Raw genomic sequence first — 17,381 nt, 5'->3', positions numbered from 1 at the left:
CAGGGATGCAAATCGCAAGAGGTTTATTGGGTAAACACAGGTACCTGCAGGCAGCAAAGTCTTTCGGAGGACTTGCGTGCCTGCTGACTGGAGGGCGGGCTTTTTATAGGGAAGAGCAAAAAGCAAGTTTACAGAAGCAAAAGCGTGGTTATCGGAATGAGGTGGGGGGGCATGAATGGTTTCCTCTCTCAGCATGGGTGTCAGCAAAAGTCATCCTGTTCCTATCTTATAGATATCCTGTTTTGCAGTCAACCTGCTTTGTTGATGTCCTATCTTATTGATATCCTGCCTTGCAGTCTTCCTATCTCATAGACATCCTGCTCTCCCAAGCACATGGGATGTTCTTACGAGAGCAGGCTGGCTGCTGATCCGGAGAATTTTTTTTTTTTTTTTTAAAGCAAACAGGACGTTCCCCGGGAGCATGCTAGCTGTAGGGTCTTTCAAGCTGAAATCACACTGTAAAATCCCTGTGAGTTTTAGTAAATTGGTTTATTTCTTTGATCTTGTCTTTTTTATTTTATTTTTAAAATAGGAATAAAATAAAATTATATCTCTAATCTCTTCAGCTCAACTCCTGCCCTCTTAGTTGTGATTGGCTCCTGTATCCAATCAGGAAGTAACTTTCCATTGCAACCCCTGGTTGTTTGGAATTGGTGGTTTTGTTTTGATTGACAGCTTCCTTGTCCTCTTCTTTCCCAGAAAGGGGTATGTCTCCTTTGCCCTTCCTATGTTTCTTCCATCTGGCACAGAGACTGGTGCCTGATAGAAATGTAATTAGCAAACAATGTGTGATCATTCTCACAATCAGAACTAATATTACAGGCTGGCACCGAGTAGGTGACTAAGAAATGCCACTGATTGTTTTCTTGTTAGTGCAAACCACGCTGTAAATAGATATTTTATTTTGTTTCTGCACACTGAAATCATAAAAGAGAATGGGGTGGATTTGGAACAACCTTAATTTGGACTGTCCAAGTCAAGAAAAAAATGTGGCTGTGATAAGAAACTGGCTTGAATAACTGGAAGAAAAAATGCACTTTTTAGATACTTAAGGAATAAAATAACCATGGTTAAAAACAAAGGTTAATAAATATAAAGAATTATGTTTGCTAGCTTTGTTTGCCTGCATCCACTCACACTGCCATTGGGCATCTTTTACAAAGTTGGTGAAAGCGATTCCCTGCTGTGTTCACCCAAAAGCCTCCCCTTCATTTTTATAATCCAGGAATTATTTTAATAGTGCCTTTCCTATCAGCTACCCCAAATATTCTCTTTTTGAATATTTCTGGGGCCTGTACTTGAAGAAAGACGTAATTTCTTTCCCCCAAATCTGTGAACAGGACACTTTTTTAAAATGTCAAAATAACCCATCTGCTTGTACAACTGTTTCTAATTACTTCCCTGCCTAGACTCTCCACTGGAGGAGTTTGGCACTAGCTCCCCGCCCAGAGCCGTTCCACTGCCCAAGTCCTCACAGGCAAGTGAGTCTCCAGGAGGAGCTCAGAACCTGCGAGTTCGGGTGTCCCAAGTCCTTCTGCCTGGACATCTGCTGGTGACACTTCTCCCTCCTGTTGCCTCCCGTGAAAGCCCCACCTTGCGGCAGGCAGAGCAGCTGGCCTGCCCTCCTGCCTGCACAGACCCTCAGCTCAGCATGCATCCCCCAGGCTCCAGGTTGTTGCTGGTCTCCTCCCTTCTCTTCGTTGGACTGTCAGTTGCCCCTCAAAGCTTCTCACCATCTCTGAGGTAAGATCGGTTTATTTTTCTTTGAGACAGACCCGCTGTGCTGTACGTGGCAGAACTCAAGCTTGCAGATGACTGAGTTTCCTAAGCCAAGACCAGTTACTAAGTTGGACCTGGGATAAACTGTTTTCAACCTGTTCCGCCTTTTCTCTCCTTCTATCTAGCCTTGATGTTGCTTCATATCTTCTCTTTCGTTTTTTTTCCCTTTGGAAAGGAATACTCATTGAATAAAATACCATCTCTCTCTCTCTCTCTCTCTCTCTCTCTCTCTCTCTCTCTCTCTCTCTGCAAATATGTGTAAGGGAGGAGTTTTTTTTTCTAACCTCAAGTCAAAGATGCACTTATGCACACCTGTCACCTAATAACCTGCAAGGCAGCTTTATTTCCACTTTCTAATACAGCACTTTCTATTATGCTTGACGACCCTGTCAAATCTTGTATTGCGTTTTGAAAGAGACAACGAGTTCCATTTCAACTTTTAAAAAGTAGAATATTTAAGGTCTGCTTCAAACACAATTTAAAAGCATTTCTTCCTATCTTATACACGATACATACCACTTTTTCTATATATTCATCATTTGTTTCTTCTTTTTCATGAAATAATCTCCACCTAGCTATTAGATAATACCGGGGCATTTTTAAAAAGAAAAAAAAAAAACAAAAAGCCAGCCAAATATCATACTTCAGACTAATTTGCATTTAATCAAAATGTACATTTAAGATTAAGTGGCAATCCACCAAGGAGCTGGGGGCCATAGTTTCTATCTACTTGGAAGGTGCTGTTTCGAATAATGGTTAAAACACAGCCCTTCAGAGGCATGCTTGGCCCACAGAAATATGATGCTGGAGGTTTCTTCTCCACAGAATGGGGGGGGGGGAGCTGGGACAAGAAGGGGCGGGTCCTGTGTCTGACCATGGCCTGGCTGTGTGGCCTTTCTTATCTTATGCAGAAGCTTGTCCGGCGCCCCCTGCAGGCTGTCCAGGGCCGAGTCCGAGCGTAGATGTCGTGTACCTGGGCAACCCCCAGGGGGTGCCCTGTGCCATGACCGTGGCCGGTGCGAATGCGGGGTCTGCATCTGTCAAGTGACTGAACCTGGCACCTATTTCGGACCGCTGTGTGAGTGTCACGACTGGGTGTGCCAGACCTACGACGGGAAAACCTGCGCAGGTAAGGCCCAGGTGCTCTGTACCTTGGGGGGGCACCTGCCTCCAGACAAGTACTGAGCTAAATTGTTGCAATCAGAGAAGACCTTGCTTCTGTGCAATTTTGGCATTATTTATTACAATATTTCTCCTCCTCTTCGGCCTTCACTTAAGTGGAAATTATAAACATGTATGTATGTATGTGTATATATATATATATATATATTTCATTGACTTCCTTATAAATTTCACTTGCCTCTCCTGTGGCTTCTTATCATGAGCTAGATTCTTCAGAGCCCCACAAATGGGGTTACCTTGAGGGGCTCCCTGATCTCTATCAGAATGCCAGTCATCATATTTGAAGATTATGATCCTCACTTTTTCCCCTATTTTCCGCAAAATCAAGGAGGCAGCATCTTTGAGCTTGAAATTACCTTTTTACTCTTAGGGTATTCTTCAGGGAGAGAGGTACCTATCTAAGATCATGGCATTGGAAGGAATAAAATGACCCATATTTACTTGGACACATTTCGTTTTAGCTTCTTGGAATTCTGAGCTGCAGTGAAAATGTGCTGTCTTGTAAGAGGGAAGTGAAATTTGTTTCCCTTACACACTTGAAATTATAATTCAAATTCTGATATTGGAAAGGGTCAGAACCTTTAAACTCTTTAACAGTTTCATGTAGCTGTGTCTTTTAGGGATGGCTAGGAGCCTCAGTTAATCAACTGTGACCAACGCAGGAACTCTAGCAAAAGCCAGCATGATGCGTGCCAACCAGGATTTGGCCGATTAGTAGGAAAACAAAGCAAGTATTTTACTCTCGAGGCTGCTAAAACTAAGATGTCCAACAATAACATCAAGAGATCAAAACCAAACTTATAACAACAGTGTTTTCCCTTAGTACCTGAGCCCAAGCGTCCATCAAGACAGCTCTTAGGTTGTGTGAGATGGAAAAAATAGTCCTAGAGGTAACTCAGAAGGGCACAGGTGCTTCTAAGTGGATTGTTTGTGAAGCCTTGTAAAGACTCTGATTCAACCCTTGTTATTTTAACTACAAGAGCTTCAAGCTTGAATTTTTAGTGGTAGCTCCTTGGAATGAAAGCAATGTTTTATCTGCCTTTTCGTTCCAAATTCAGCTATCACCCAGTCTCTCCGAATTTACTGTCTCTGGCAAGACCTTCACAATGGTATGAGTTTTGAACAAAATTTTCAAAGCTTTTAGTGTTCTTGTTTGATTAGAAAACAAAGTGGTGAGATATATCCTTTAGGTAGTGAAACTGGCCATGCTGGCTGAGGGCCGTCCATAAGCTTTCCTGCTAGGGCCTTGGCTGGTCCCTTGCTGTGAATCTGGTTGTGCAATGCTGTGGGCTTTGGAGTCCTTTCTCCTTCCTTGGAGGGACTGGTTGTTTACTTGTGACATCTTAGTCACTGAATTCCTTCCTTCTTGATACTAAATGTGAGACCAAGCCACACGTTTTTTGTGCCTTTCTGTATCTGTTTACAGCTGAGTAGAATACTTGTGTTCATCTGTCATTCTTGCAGAAGGATGTACATTGACAGGTGGCCACTGAGATTTCCCTTTGGGGCCTTTTTTGGTATCTGCCCTTGACACCACTGTGAGCACATTTGCCAGGCCCAGAAGGAATCCTCAGAGTGAGCCCGGATCTGCCTTGCCAGCTCCTGTGCTTCAGATTTAGCTTCTCCATCCTATTTCCAGTTTCACAAATACTGTGAAAATATAGCAAGATGATGTTATTTGTTTGTTTTATGAATCCATCTGACATTTTCCTTAATAAACCCCTGTAAGTCCTTTGTGGAAATACAGTAATTGCCAGGTACTTCCTCTCCATTTTGAAGAAAACAAATCCTGCTCTTGCACACCACAAACTAGTCAGAGTATAGAATCTGTCAGAAAATTTCAGACTTCAAATCTTACTCCTTCTAGCTATTTGAACTGAGACAGTTACGTAAACATCTAAAGCTTCATTCTTCATCTAAAAAATAGAAATTTTTTAAAAAATATTTTATTTTATGTATATGAAATTAATCCTGTATGTATGCATGTGTGTTACATGTGTGTCTGGTTCCTGTGGAGCTCAGAGGCAGATGTCCAATCCCCCGGAACTGCAGTTATGGATGGTTGTGAGTCATTGTAGGGATAAGTCCCGCCCCTTAGGGGGCGTGTTTGCCTCGGGCTAATGTATACCTATAAATCTGGCGAGCTTGCTGACAGTGCTCACTTCTGCTTTCCTGGTCTGGGCTGGAACGGTGGTTCTGTAAGTCTATTTCCCCATTAAAGCTGTCTGCATTCGTTACAATCTGTCTGCATTCGTTTAGCTGTTACAAGTCACCGTGTGGGTGCTGGGGACCAGCCCAGGTCTTCTGCAAGAGGAACAATTGCTTTCAGCTGTAGAGCCCTCCTTTGAGGGGCCTCCCTGCCCCCTGCCCCATGGATATCTTAACAATAACAGCCTTATAAAATTGTGATATTTAATATGTGTAAAATATTTTGTGTGGTATCTGACATGAAGCAAGTGTTCAATATAGACTAATGTATTGACGTATATAACATTATCTTGGATGGACAGATGGATGTATGGGAGGACAGGTAGAAAGATAAGTAGGTGGCCTGACCTTATGGTAACTGGGTATTTGTGGCTATGAGATGAATTTAATCTTCTTTCAATTTAATTTTATTCTTGTAGTTGGGACCTGTTACTGATTTGAGGCCCAAAAGGTCAAGCAAGGATAGCAATTCTGGCCTGGCATCAAAACATCTGCATTATGTACACTGTGCCCTTCTAAACTGTAGTCAGGATTCTTACACTGTGAATCATAAGAACTGTGCTTATTATAATTGGAGCTGGTTGAAAATGTCCACACTACCACAAGTATGTTTCTTCCAGTGGCACCTGAATTTGTCTCTCCTTTCTGTAGCATACACATCTGGGCAGTGACTGTTCCCGGGGTGTGATGGTTTATTGTGGGATAAACTAATTTTGGTAACTTGTATTTGTGGAGAACAGCAGTATGGATTTTTGTTTGTTTGTTTGTTTTTATTTTTTGGGTTTTTGTTTTGCGTGAAAGCAAACTTTAGCTTGCATTTCTAACTTATCCCTGATAAAACCGATTTACAGCAATGATGCACCGAAAATAAGACATTGGTTTCCTAAAAACGTTTGAGAGTTGCTCTTGAAATGTGTCACTTAAAATTAATCAGTGTTAGCCAGGCAGTTGTACCAGCACCCAGGACGAATAGATTGGTGGATCTTTGTGAGTTTGGTGCCAATATGGTCTGCAGACTGAGTTCCAGGATAGCCAGAGCTACATAGAGAAACCCTGTCTTGAAAAAACAAGTAAGATAAAATAAAAAGTAAAATAATTTGTTCAGTATTACTCTCTTGGGCACAGACAAATCCACCCCTCCTCTGACATAGACATAATAAAAATAAAGTAGAGGGCTAGAGAGGTAGCTCATGGTTAAGAGTACTTGTTGCTCTTATAAAGGAACTAAGTTCAATTTTTCCAGAACCCAGGGCAAGTGGCTCATGAGTGGGTGACCTGACATTTGGCTTTTTTTTGGGGGGGGTAGTGTTCATAATTGGAAACAATTACTGACTTCAATTTAGGTTACACAAATCACTATGTGTTTGGTAGTCTCTCTGTGGTTGAAGAAGTTGGGAAGCTGGTGTTGCGTGGTGGTTTAGCTATAAGATAAGAGGCTACCAGAATGCAGTGTAGGGTTTAATTCCAGTGGGGATTCTATTGAGCCAGGTATTAAACACTGTGGTTAAACCTTTGTTAAAAAGAGGAAACAATTGATGTAAAACTGTAAGGATAGAGAATTGCTAGTTAAAAATAAAAATATGGAATTTTCCAAGAACTCAGGCACCAGCATTTGGGAAGGCACAAGGCATGCACTAGGAAATGTGAATGACACTGGGCTGGCTGGGCTGGATCTTAGTGCCATAGGCCAAGCAGCAGGGGGCCTGCTAAAAAGATGCTAGAGATGAAGACTTGAAATAGAGCGGTAAACCTTACCACAGTTTGTGTCTCCTAAACAGCAGCTAGGAGCTATTGCATTCTGAGATGTAGGAGCAATGGCTGTGGTTTGGTCCATGAGAAGTGTCAAGGTATACAGGGTCACTGAGTAGAATAGAGGCTCAGTGAATGAGAATTTAAATACTGGGTGCACCTGCAGTCCAGAGAATTGAGATGGTTTTAAAAACTATTTTTAAGCACTGTTCTGGTAGTTTGGTACTCTAGGATAAGTGAGATCATGAATGAAAAAGGAGGCAGATCCGAGTGAATGGGGATGTGATCAACAGATGAAATAAATCAAGAAAGGATCTAGATACTCAACCAGACAGTGTTTTTATGTAGAAATACCGTGAAATGTAGAATTATTATTGCTTGAGGGATACAACTCTGTATTTAATTCACTAAGAATCCTCGCACTGGATGAGAATCCTGTCTGAACTATTAATTGGTTTGAATTGATAATTGTGAACCAATTAATAATTTTCTCTCAATTTAATGTCTTTGGAGGCAATAATATCCTTATGGTTATAAAGAAATTGAATCGAGCATGATATCCATATATTTTGCATGTTGATATATAAGTCTATTTGAGTTGCATGATTTATGCATTTATTCAGATTATTTAATATTCTTATCTACATTCGTTTTTATATACAAACACAAATATAATTAATGGAACTAAAATTGAATATCTTCAGCATATGAGATTTTCTTGCAATTATTTCTGACTTTTATACAGTTAAATAGCTACCATGGGTGTGATATGTCTTTGTAAGACTATTATAATTTCTGAATTTTCATAACCCAAGGGCTACATGATGTGCTTTTCTGCCTCATAGTTATGATTTCTTCTAGACTAGTGAATCATTTTTTCCAATCCTATTTTTGTGGATTTATTCTTTGGTTTTTCCTCTCTTAGTAATTTTCTATCCTCCATTTTGTCCCTTCAAGCCTTATACAGTGTTCTTTACTCACTATTTTGTCTTTGTCTAGCTCCATTTGAACTTAGCTTCCTTTTCCCCCCTCTGTCGAGTCAGTCAAAGGCATAGAGAACCTAAAATCACTGCCTTTAATCTTCCTCTCCACTGAAGCACATCGTGGTCAGACTTTGTACATTGCTACCTTTTGTGCCGTTCCTTCATGGTCTTGGCATTACTTGTAATTTTGGATTAGAGGTCACCAGTACGAGCTTGAGTTCACTTTACATGAGTGTTTGGGAAACTGTGCTCTTTTAGACTCATCTGTTTTAAGTAAATGTACTTTGTATTACCACAAGTGATATATAAAAGCTAAAGGTTTTCTCTTAGAGAAAGTACCAGTCGTTCAGATCATTTTCTTAGCGTTGCCAAGTGAAGTGGATAGCACTCCGAAGTTCTACCATAGAGACTTCAACACCTTGGCTTTGCTTATTACATGCTCTTGAAAACGTAGAAGACCATATTTATAACCTCAGGGTACCTAAATCAAATAATATAAATTATGACAAGGCCTTATTTTTTTGACATAATTTCCCCCAAAACAAATAAGAAAAATATATTTATACGTTTGTGAGGTAAATAACCAGTACCAATGTCATAGGCGCAGAGCATCCCTGTCCCTCATTTGCTTGCCTTCTTTTCCTGGAAGATTCTTTCTGTATCTATTTCCTCTTGAGGTTATAATAAATTTCACAAGTCTTACAGTTTTATCAACCTAGGTGGCTTTTCTGATAGTTCTGCAGGTTAGAGGGCTGGTCTGGGTTGGCCAGGGCTGAGTTATGGACAGACTCTCCCATTATGGAGGCGCTGTAGATAATCGGCTTCCTGGTTATTTGATGTTGAGAGAATTTCGTTCCCTGTGATTCTGACTGAGATGCTCGTTTTCTGCAGCTAGTCCACTTTGAGTCCAGTCTTTGTGCTTACTCCGGGCAATGTCTCAGAACCATCAGAGGCACTCTAGTCCTTCATGCTGCCATTTCACAATGTCTTCTGTTGTCGGTCTTCTCATTATTATAAGCCAGCTCTCTGCTTTTAAGGACCATTTGGCCAAACTCACTTCAGTAACCCAAGGTGAACATTTCATCTCAAGACCTATTCCTTTAACCAAACCACTGAAGCTCCTTTCGTCATGTATGATAATCCATTTATAAGTCCCAGTATCAAGGAAGTGAGTACTTTTGAGGACTTTCTGGTCTACAGTAGGGTGATGACCCTGTGCATTTGAATGGCAATGGAGAAGTTGTCTGTCAACACCGGCTGCTACTGGGCTTAGTCCTGTTTATCACTGCTGAGCCTCTATTTCTTTTCCAGAGCAATCGTCAGGATTCAATTTCTATGACCTCTCTAGAATAGCACAAAGATTTTAGTACAGGTCTGAAGAAAACTAGAGGTTTGTAGGGTTTTTTTGTTTGTTTGTTTGTTCGTTTTTCAACAGAGTTTCTCTGTGTAACATCCCTGACTTTCCTAAGCTTGCTTGGTAGACCAGGCTGGCCTCAAACTCACTGAGATTCTTCTGCCTTTGCTTCTTGAGTGCTAGGATTAAAGGCGTGCGCCACCATCACTCGGCTGAGGTTTGTGTTTTTCAGTGCAGTTGCTGCTTTCAATATTTAGTATCCTCACTTGTCATTATAACTCAGTCATAAATTTTGTTTCCTTGTCTGTGCGAAGGGGACAGTGATCGTACAAAGGGAATACAATAGCAGGTAACCACATTCTGCTGGGTATTCCTCTACTACTCTGGCTGAAGACGGGTAGGGAGAGGCGTGAGTGTATCAACAGAGGATGATGTGGAGGGAGCTGCTGTGTGCATCTCCTCTACTGCACTCTGAATCAAGAGAAGGACAAGGTGACCACACATGGCAACATGGCGCTATAAGATCGAGGATCTAGTGTCTCAGAGGTTCCTTCGTTCAGACCCTTGGCATCTGGGCAGCGTGTCTCAAGACTGCTTTGTCCATACGAGGAAGGAAGTTCTTTGTTCTTTTCTTTTTTTAAGAGGCAGTTCTTATTTTTTTAAGATTTATTTATTTTTATATTGTGTGTGTGGGTGTTTTGCTTGCACATAGGTCTTTGTACCATATGTGCTCCTGGTGTCCATGGAAACTAGACTACCCTGGAACTGGAGTTTCAGATGGTTGTGAGCCACCATGGTAACTAGGAATTGAACTGGGTCCTCTGCAAAAACAACCCCTTTGCCATATCTTTAGCCCCAGGAATACAGTTTTCTCTTGTTTATACCCCTGTTAAATTATGGCTGTATTCAAAAAGTTCGTTTGTTAGAAGAGAGTATAGGACAGAGGCAGTGGTGACCTTGATCTCAGCAGACCTGAAAGCACATTTCCCTTGCTAGTTCACTTAGTTTGTAGCCATTGTCAGCTTGGACAAATCCTGGAAGATTCAGTTTGATTATTTCTGAAATGCATTTAATTTCATTCTGGGGAAGATTACTGAAAAAGTAGTTAAGTCATAAAAGTCCTCAATTTATCCGAATACCAAAATTTTATTAAAACAATGCATATTTTGTTATGAAAGGATCAGTGAAGACAGTGTGGGTGTAAGTGTTGTGTTCTAACTACAGAAATGATAACCATGCAAATGATAAATGTGCTTTTACCTATAATATAGTGCATACACATATAGGTATGTCATATTTAATGAATGATACTGTGTATCTGTAAATTTAAACAGATAAAGAAACAATCAACAGAGGCCATTATGTTTCATGTAGAAAATAGCTTCCAACTGAGGCTCAGACCTTGTGAAGTTCAGCATCATCCTGTCATGTCTCTAGGAGAGACTTAATGCTAATTTATTAGATTAACTCAGTCATCAGTATTCTTTCCACGGAGCAGAGACAACTTTGATGGTTTTGTTTGCTTGCTTGTTGTTGTTGATTTAAGTGGATTTTTATTTATTTATTTATTTATTTATTTATTTATTTTTTGCTTCTGAGTTTGAGATGAGCTTTATTTGGATTATTCGTTGTAGTCACCCAGACTAGTGATTTGCTCACACTAGGAAACATATGCCAGGAATCTCAGAAAAGCATGGGTTTTTTCTACCCACTTTCCATGTAGGACCTCTGTCCACTGAATGAAGGACAAACTGTCTATGCTGTTTATTCTTAGTATTGGCACTTCTTTCTCTTTGTCACTTGTAGTAGTACCAAGAGTTCCACAATAGCCCATAATGGAGTATAACAAAAGTCTACTTATTTGGGGTTAAACTCATAGAAAGAATAGCGAAAGTTCTGCAGTCCTCTGCGTGCGCTGCGAACTGGAACCAAATCCATCAGCAAAGAGAGAGCTGCGTATGCATGCCCGAAGTGCGCTGAATAATCCCTTAACATAATATTTTACCAGACTATCGGAGGACTTACATAATGGTGATCTTATTTTATCTTCTTGTGTGTTTTGTCTTGCTATTGAGTTTTGTAATCTGGGCTCCAGTAACAATTATCCACACACCTAAGTGCAAACTTCCCTAACAGAGGTACACACAGCTTTCTGGCAAGCTGGCTTTTGCACGTTCATGTCACATTTCCACCAGCATGAGTTGGCTTTACAGACCTAGTTTCCTGATCTTGGCAAGAGGGAGCTTCAGATCTGTGGAACTAGCAAAATGATAGCCATTGTCCTTTGAGAAATTTAGCTTCCAAGGTTAGCCTGAGATTCAAGGGCTCAGATCACACCCGAGAGAGTGAAGTCTAGTTCTTCTGGGAGTGGGGTATCACAGGGATTTTCTGTGGAGAGTTTAAGCCTCTGCACAGGTGAATTCTCCAGCTATTTTCCATTAACTCTTAAATTGATAAAGATAGAGAGCTGGAAGAAGATTACAAATCTCATTTTCTCTGGAAAAAAGAGTACTTTGTCTTTTCAAGAATCACATTTCCTGGCAAATAAGAAACTGTATCTTGTAATAGAACTCACTCTTCCGTCTATTCCAAATCATACTTAGGTTTGATAGAAGAATGACGGCTTTATAAAGGGAAGAGAAGAATAAGGACTTTATAAGAGGAGTGGCCTGACCTTGCTCTGCCCCAGTCTTTGCTCATTCTGTAAAATAAGTGTCACTGCTCCGAGTCCTATCATAGTAATCGTCTATGAGCAGTTTCTAGTTCAAATGCCAAAATATTCCAAGGAGATAGTTACCCACCTAAATTTCCTGATCCATTATTTTATTGGGAAATTTCTTAGGGGAAGATAGGCTGAAAATAAAAAAAGAGATTGAAGAGTTGGGATATTACTTCACATTTCTCTTACGGCAAAGTGGTAGCTGTACATTTGTTATTAAGTTCATGGGGGAAGAGCAAGCAGCTAAAATCAGAAAACCAAAACACAGTAAGTGTATTTTCTAATTAATGTTCCCTCAAAGCTACCATTATCTGCTGTGCAAGAATAGTTACACAAAACTAGTTATTTTTCTAAGAAAAATGTCTTGGACATTGAAGTCTTTTACTCCACAAAATGAAAAGCACGAGTTAAAGACTTAATTTCTCAGTCAATACCAGTGGTTACATAAGCTCTAACAGCTGTTTTGACCTGAAAATAATTCATCTGTTTCAAGAAAGAAAATATTGATTTAGTGGATAAGGTTCTCTCAGTTGCCTACTTGGATGGAATGAAGCCTTGGATTTAATGCTGAGTTAGGAATACAAAAGAACAGTGAGAATAATCAACTTAATCTCCATAAGCTTTTTTGGAAATATTTTCATAGATATGAATTCAATTTTTGTAACTTTTAAGAATTAGTGGATATAATTCTCTGACAGCCAAACTGAGAAATTATATTGGAGCACAATATTAGCATGAAATCTACATATTTTGAAGAATATTTTCATAGAGTTTTGAAGAACTGAAATAGAGACATAATTTTAAAGGGGCCTCATTTTTTATTTTTAGATATTTTTTTGTTAAAAAATCAAATGTTGATTTTTATTTCTGCCCTGTGTTAGTAAATGTAAATATTTAAATATTGAAGAAGAAATACTTTATAGATATTAGGTTTAAAGAATTCACAGTAACAGAAATTACAAGTACACAATTATGTGGTATATCAAGACAGAATGCTTTTTTCTTAGTCATAATTGAAGTCCCACAAGAGAATGCATTTTGTATTAATTTGTATTCAAATAAGAAAATTCCTCCTGAGTCAGCAATGGGAAAAAAATTCAATCTGCAATTCTCCTTGTCTATAAAAGTAAAGTAAAAATAATAATGACAAAATAAAATATAGACAGGGTGTTCCTATGAACGGCCTTTCCTTATTTTGTCAGTGATGGATTTTTTGGCTTTTATGAATGTCACAATAGAAACCCTGTATTTTCTTGCTCTTATAATACTAAAACATAATACTAACATTATTATATTAAAATATGATTAATTATTATTATATTCTTATAATATTAAATAATAAAGAGAACTCTAAAAATCCAGTTACACCAGTTTTAATATATGTGTGACCCTTTTGAGATGAAAGCAATGTGAGCTCAGAGAAATGCAGAGTGAGGGACACCCACAGAAAACTGAACTGACTCACCATGGAGGTTTGCTTTATCCCTTTGATGGATGTGAGAGACTTTCGGTCTTGTTGTGAAGACTCTAGGGACGTTCACTTTTCAGCCTGCCATGGATTCCTGAGATTATTTTCCTGCATTTCAGGTTGTTCTGCTGACAGTTGACATAGCATTTGAAGACACAATGGCATAATACTGACCTACCATAGCGCAGAATTCGCTGAGTTGAGTATGTTCTCCCTCCTTTAAGAAGTTGAGGGGCCCCTTTGAATGGGAGAGAGATGTCAAGGCTGACTGCACCGGAGAAGGCATCAGAACAGGAAATAAACAAAGGCTCTCTCTTTTCACCTCATTTGTTCCTTACTATGTGTCTTTTAGAAGTCACTTAACTTCTTTGAGCCTCCACTGAGTTAAAATCACAAAGAATTTATTAAATGTTTAGCACAGGTTATTTAGAGAAGAACGGGAATATATTAGGTTAGGACTGAGCATTATTGGAGGCAGACAAGCAATCTGAGGGTGGCTGAATTCCATGACTCTGAGTTCCATAGAAGAGTGGGAAGTGTTTGGTCTCCTGCAACTGTCTGCTGAAGAGAGAGATCATGTGACCTTCAGCTCATCTTGAAAGCTCTATTTTCTTTGAGGGCTTTAACTTTTCTTCCATAAATAATTACTTCTCTTGGTGTCTTCCAGTTCTCTCTCTGTGAATCTAGTTAATCGAGGATCCAAAAAAATTCCGGAAAAAGCGTACCTGTGCTGAATATTGCTGTTGTTTTCTGAACAATACAGCATAACCACTATGTATCACTTGTATTTATTGTATTGCATCATGGTATATGCAATAGAGAGAATATAAGTTTATCAAATGATATGTATACGTTATATGCAGATGTTGTGCATAAATTTGAATATTTAGTTATTTGTGTCTACATAAGTTCCTGGAACCACTTCTGGCAGATGCCAAGGAAGACTAGATTTAATTACTGCCCAGTGCCTAAATTTTATTGTAACAGAGACAACATTGTTTTATAAGTTTGGGTCCTTAATTTCCCAACAACTCATAGATGGCCCATTGGAAACACAGCAAAATTTATCTTGTAGGCGTGTGGTTATTAAAATCTAAATAGCTTGCATTCCTCATTGTGTGGAATGGACAGCTAAAGGGAAGGACATGGGAACCCTGAGCTTGGAAAACAAGAGATAAAGAATATTGTATGTCAAAACGGGGGAGAGAAGAGAAAATTCTTTTTGTTAATAGATAACGTCATATTGAGTGTGGTGGTTTGAATGAGAATGGGCTTTTATGTTCAAATATTTGGTTCCCATTTGGTGCAACTATTTGGAAGGAATAGGAGGTGTGACACAAGTATTTCGGTTTACCTGGTGATATTATTTCTCAGTTTTGAAAATATAGCACAACTATAAAAAAGCCAGAGTGCAGGCTGGTTCAGATTTACACTGTGTTTGCCATGTTCGGCACTGCTTGCTTTCGCCATGCCAGTGACCTAAGCAAGAAGAAATATGTGTGGAGCAAAGTGGGGAATGTTCAGGCGGTGGTCACACATGTAACAAGATTCTCTTATTCCAAGAGACAAGCTCAAGCCTGGATTCTTTGTTTGAAGATGGTGAGAAGACAAAGTTTTGAAGATGACATAGGAGCCAATCATTTGCTAAAAGAATAAAAAAAATTCACTTTCACACAGAGCATATACTTTTCATTACATGTCCCCACCCAGAAGAAATCTTAGTTTCACAATCTCAACTATTTTAATAATGAGAAAATACAGATTAGCAAGGAGAAAAGTCTTGATGGTCAAAATAAGGAATTAATTTGCATATTTCTTTCTGTTATTATTTTCCTTCTTTAAAGATGACATCTTCACTTTTTATTACTATTATGTAGTTTTGAAAATCAAAGTCATTCCTCTTACATGTTGCTTTAAGTGTAATGATGCAGATGTTCTTAAGATAGCAAGCGATTATTTTACCCAGGTGGTTTCTTGAAGAAGTGGGAAATTAGAAAAATAGGTAAATGAGGAAATGAGAAGGTCCTTGTATAAACTGTCCACTTTATCATACATTCCATTTCCTTATCACCTTCTTTTCAAAAGAAAACTGAGATAAATCAGAAGCTCTATGTCCTCCGTAGCCTCGTCTCACATGGCTACACCTTCTGAGTGGAAAGTGGATTGCAGAGCTGACGAGCCTCCCTGTGATTGTCTTCATCAATCTCTATTCTTTCCAGAAATGGCACATTTGTGTTTGTCATTACCTGCCTTTTGTTCAGTTATGTACCACTCATTATGGATATTTCTTAAAGTGCAAAAGCAAATAATCAAAGAAATTTGTAGGATTTCCTAAGAAACGTTCTAGCTAATTTGCCTCAAGTATTTTTAAGAACTTTATTTTTCTTTTTTATAGCAAAATAGATAAGTAAAAATACATACACATTAAATCTGTCTTCTTCAATATCCAAAGAAAACATGAAAGGAATCAGACAATATCTAGTGTCATAAGACAATAATCTCTTAACTTCACACTTTCCATGCTGTGGACTTAGTATTTGTAGGAGTAGTGTTGTTGTTGTTGTTATTTTTTTTAAACTAGAGAGTCATGTTTTCTTTAATTTCTAAAAAATTTCAGTCATTTTGGTTGCTAATGTTGCCAGTTGGCCCAAATTACATTTTTAGATATGAAACCAAAACATCTGCCATGAATTAAAAGAAAGATGAAGGAATTAACAGCAGATTAAATCACAGAAGACTAAAATTAGTGAGTTTGAAAGCAGAATATCAGAAACAATCTAATTATAAAAATTTCACTTAAACAGAAACATTAAAGCAATTTTAATTAATCTCATAGCTTCACAAGTGAGTGGTTTAGTTCGTGACAGTGGATGAAGTATCTGAATAAATAATGGTTGAAAACAATTCAAACTTGATGAAAACATCATGCTCACAAACATAAATCACAATAATCTAAAAACAAAGCAAATATGAAGAAAACTCCATGGATACACACCATAACCAAATCTCTAGAGATCAGTAATAAGGAAAAAGTCTTAACACTATCCAGAGCAAAATTGTGTTTCTCAGACAGAGGACACAGATAAGGATAACAGCAGATTTCTTTATCAGAAGACAGTTAAAGCACATCTTTAAATACTCAAAGATACAATAAATAAAAACAAGTGCCATAAACCTGGAAGATTATGCTCAATGAAACAGTGGTGTCTTTCTTTTAAAATTAAGTTGAATTATTATTATTTTGTCATCATCATCATTTTTATTACTTCGTGTGTGCGTGTGTGTATTTATGATGTTTGTAAATGAAGGTAAGGATTCATGTACCATGACACCCATGTAGATGTCAGAGGATAACTTTCAGGAATTGGTCCTTTCCTTCCATGTAATGTTCTTGAGATCAAACTCAGGTTGTCAGAGTTGCAGAACATGCATTTGTTGGCACCAAGCTATCACTGCTGATCCTTGGTGAAGTATCTCTCAAAAGTAAATGTGAAGTAAAAGTTCCTTAAAGTTTCTTAGGCTTACCAAATGGCTGAAAATTTTTTAGCTGACTTGACCTTCAAGAAATGGTAGAGGTCATCCCCCTAAGAGCAGGGATATGAGAACCAGAAGATAGATTGGTTTGCAGAGGAGTAGACACAGTAACTATATGGGTACATAGAATACAAACTATCTTTTCTGTTACGTATGTTTAAAAGAGACGGTCAGAGGGAAAGAGTAGAATATGACTGAAAATGTGGAGATATTGGAGAAAATTCAGGAAAGTCGGTTACTAGGGGAATAGACTGTCTGAGAGTAAAACTAGCAAATGCGCAAATATGCAAGGTAGTTATCATATTTTAAACCCAGAACTCTTAAGGCACCAAAGCTTATAAATCTATTTGGATGTCATACTTAGCATTGTAAATCACAGCAATTTGAATCATTAGTGGTAATTGT

General features: G+C 38.6%; 1 protein-coding gene across 1 annotated transcript in view; it reads left to right on the top strand.

The window, feature by feature from the left end:
- The first annotated feature begins 1,424 nt into the window (after nucleotides 1-1,424).
- The window catches only part of Itgbl1 (integrin subunit beta like 1), a 184,534-nt gene continuing 168,577 nt past the window's right edge, over nucleotides 1,425-17,381 (top strand). Inside the window, exons 1-2 of the mRNA XM_050150393.1 lie at nucleotides 1,425-1,743; nucleotides 2,691-2,908. Coding sequence (XP_050006350.1) covers nucleotides 1,652-1,743; nucleotides 2,691-2,908 — 310 coding nt within the window. The 5' untranslated portion in view covers nucleotides 1,425-1,651. The remainder of the gene's footprint in view (nucleotides 1,744-2,690; nucleotides 2,909-17,381) is intronic.

This window comes from Alexandromys fortis, unplaced genomic scaffold (assembly GCF_014885135.2).
Source record: "Alexandromys fortis isolate MF-2015 unplaced genomic scaffold, M_Fortis_MF-2015_v1.1 scaffold_66, whole genome shotgun sequence".
NCBI classification, from domain to species: Eukaryota; Metazoa; Chordata; class Mammalia; order Rodentia; family Cricetidae; genus Alexandromys; species Alexandromys fortis.
The sequence above is the reverse complement of the archived record's forward strand: the minus strand, read 5'-3'. Positions and strand labels throughout refer to the sequence as shown.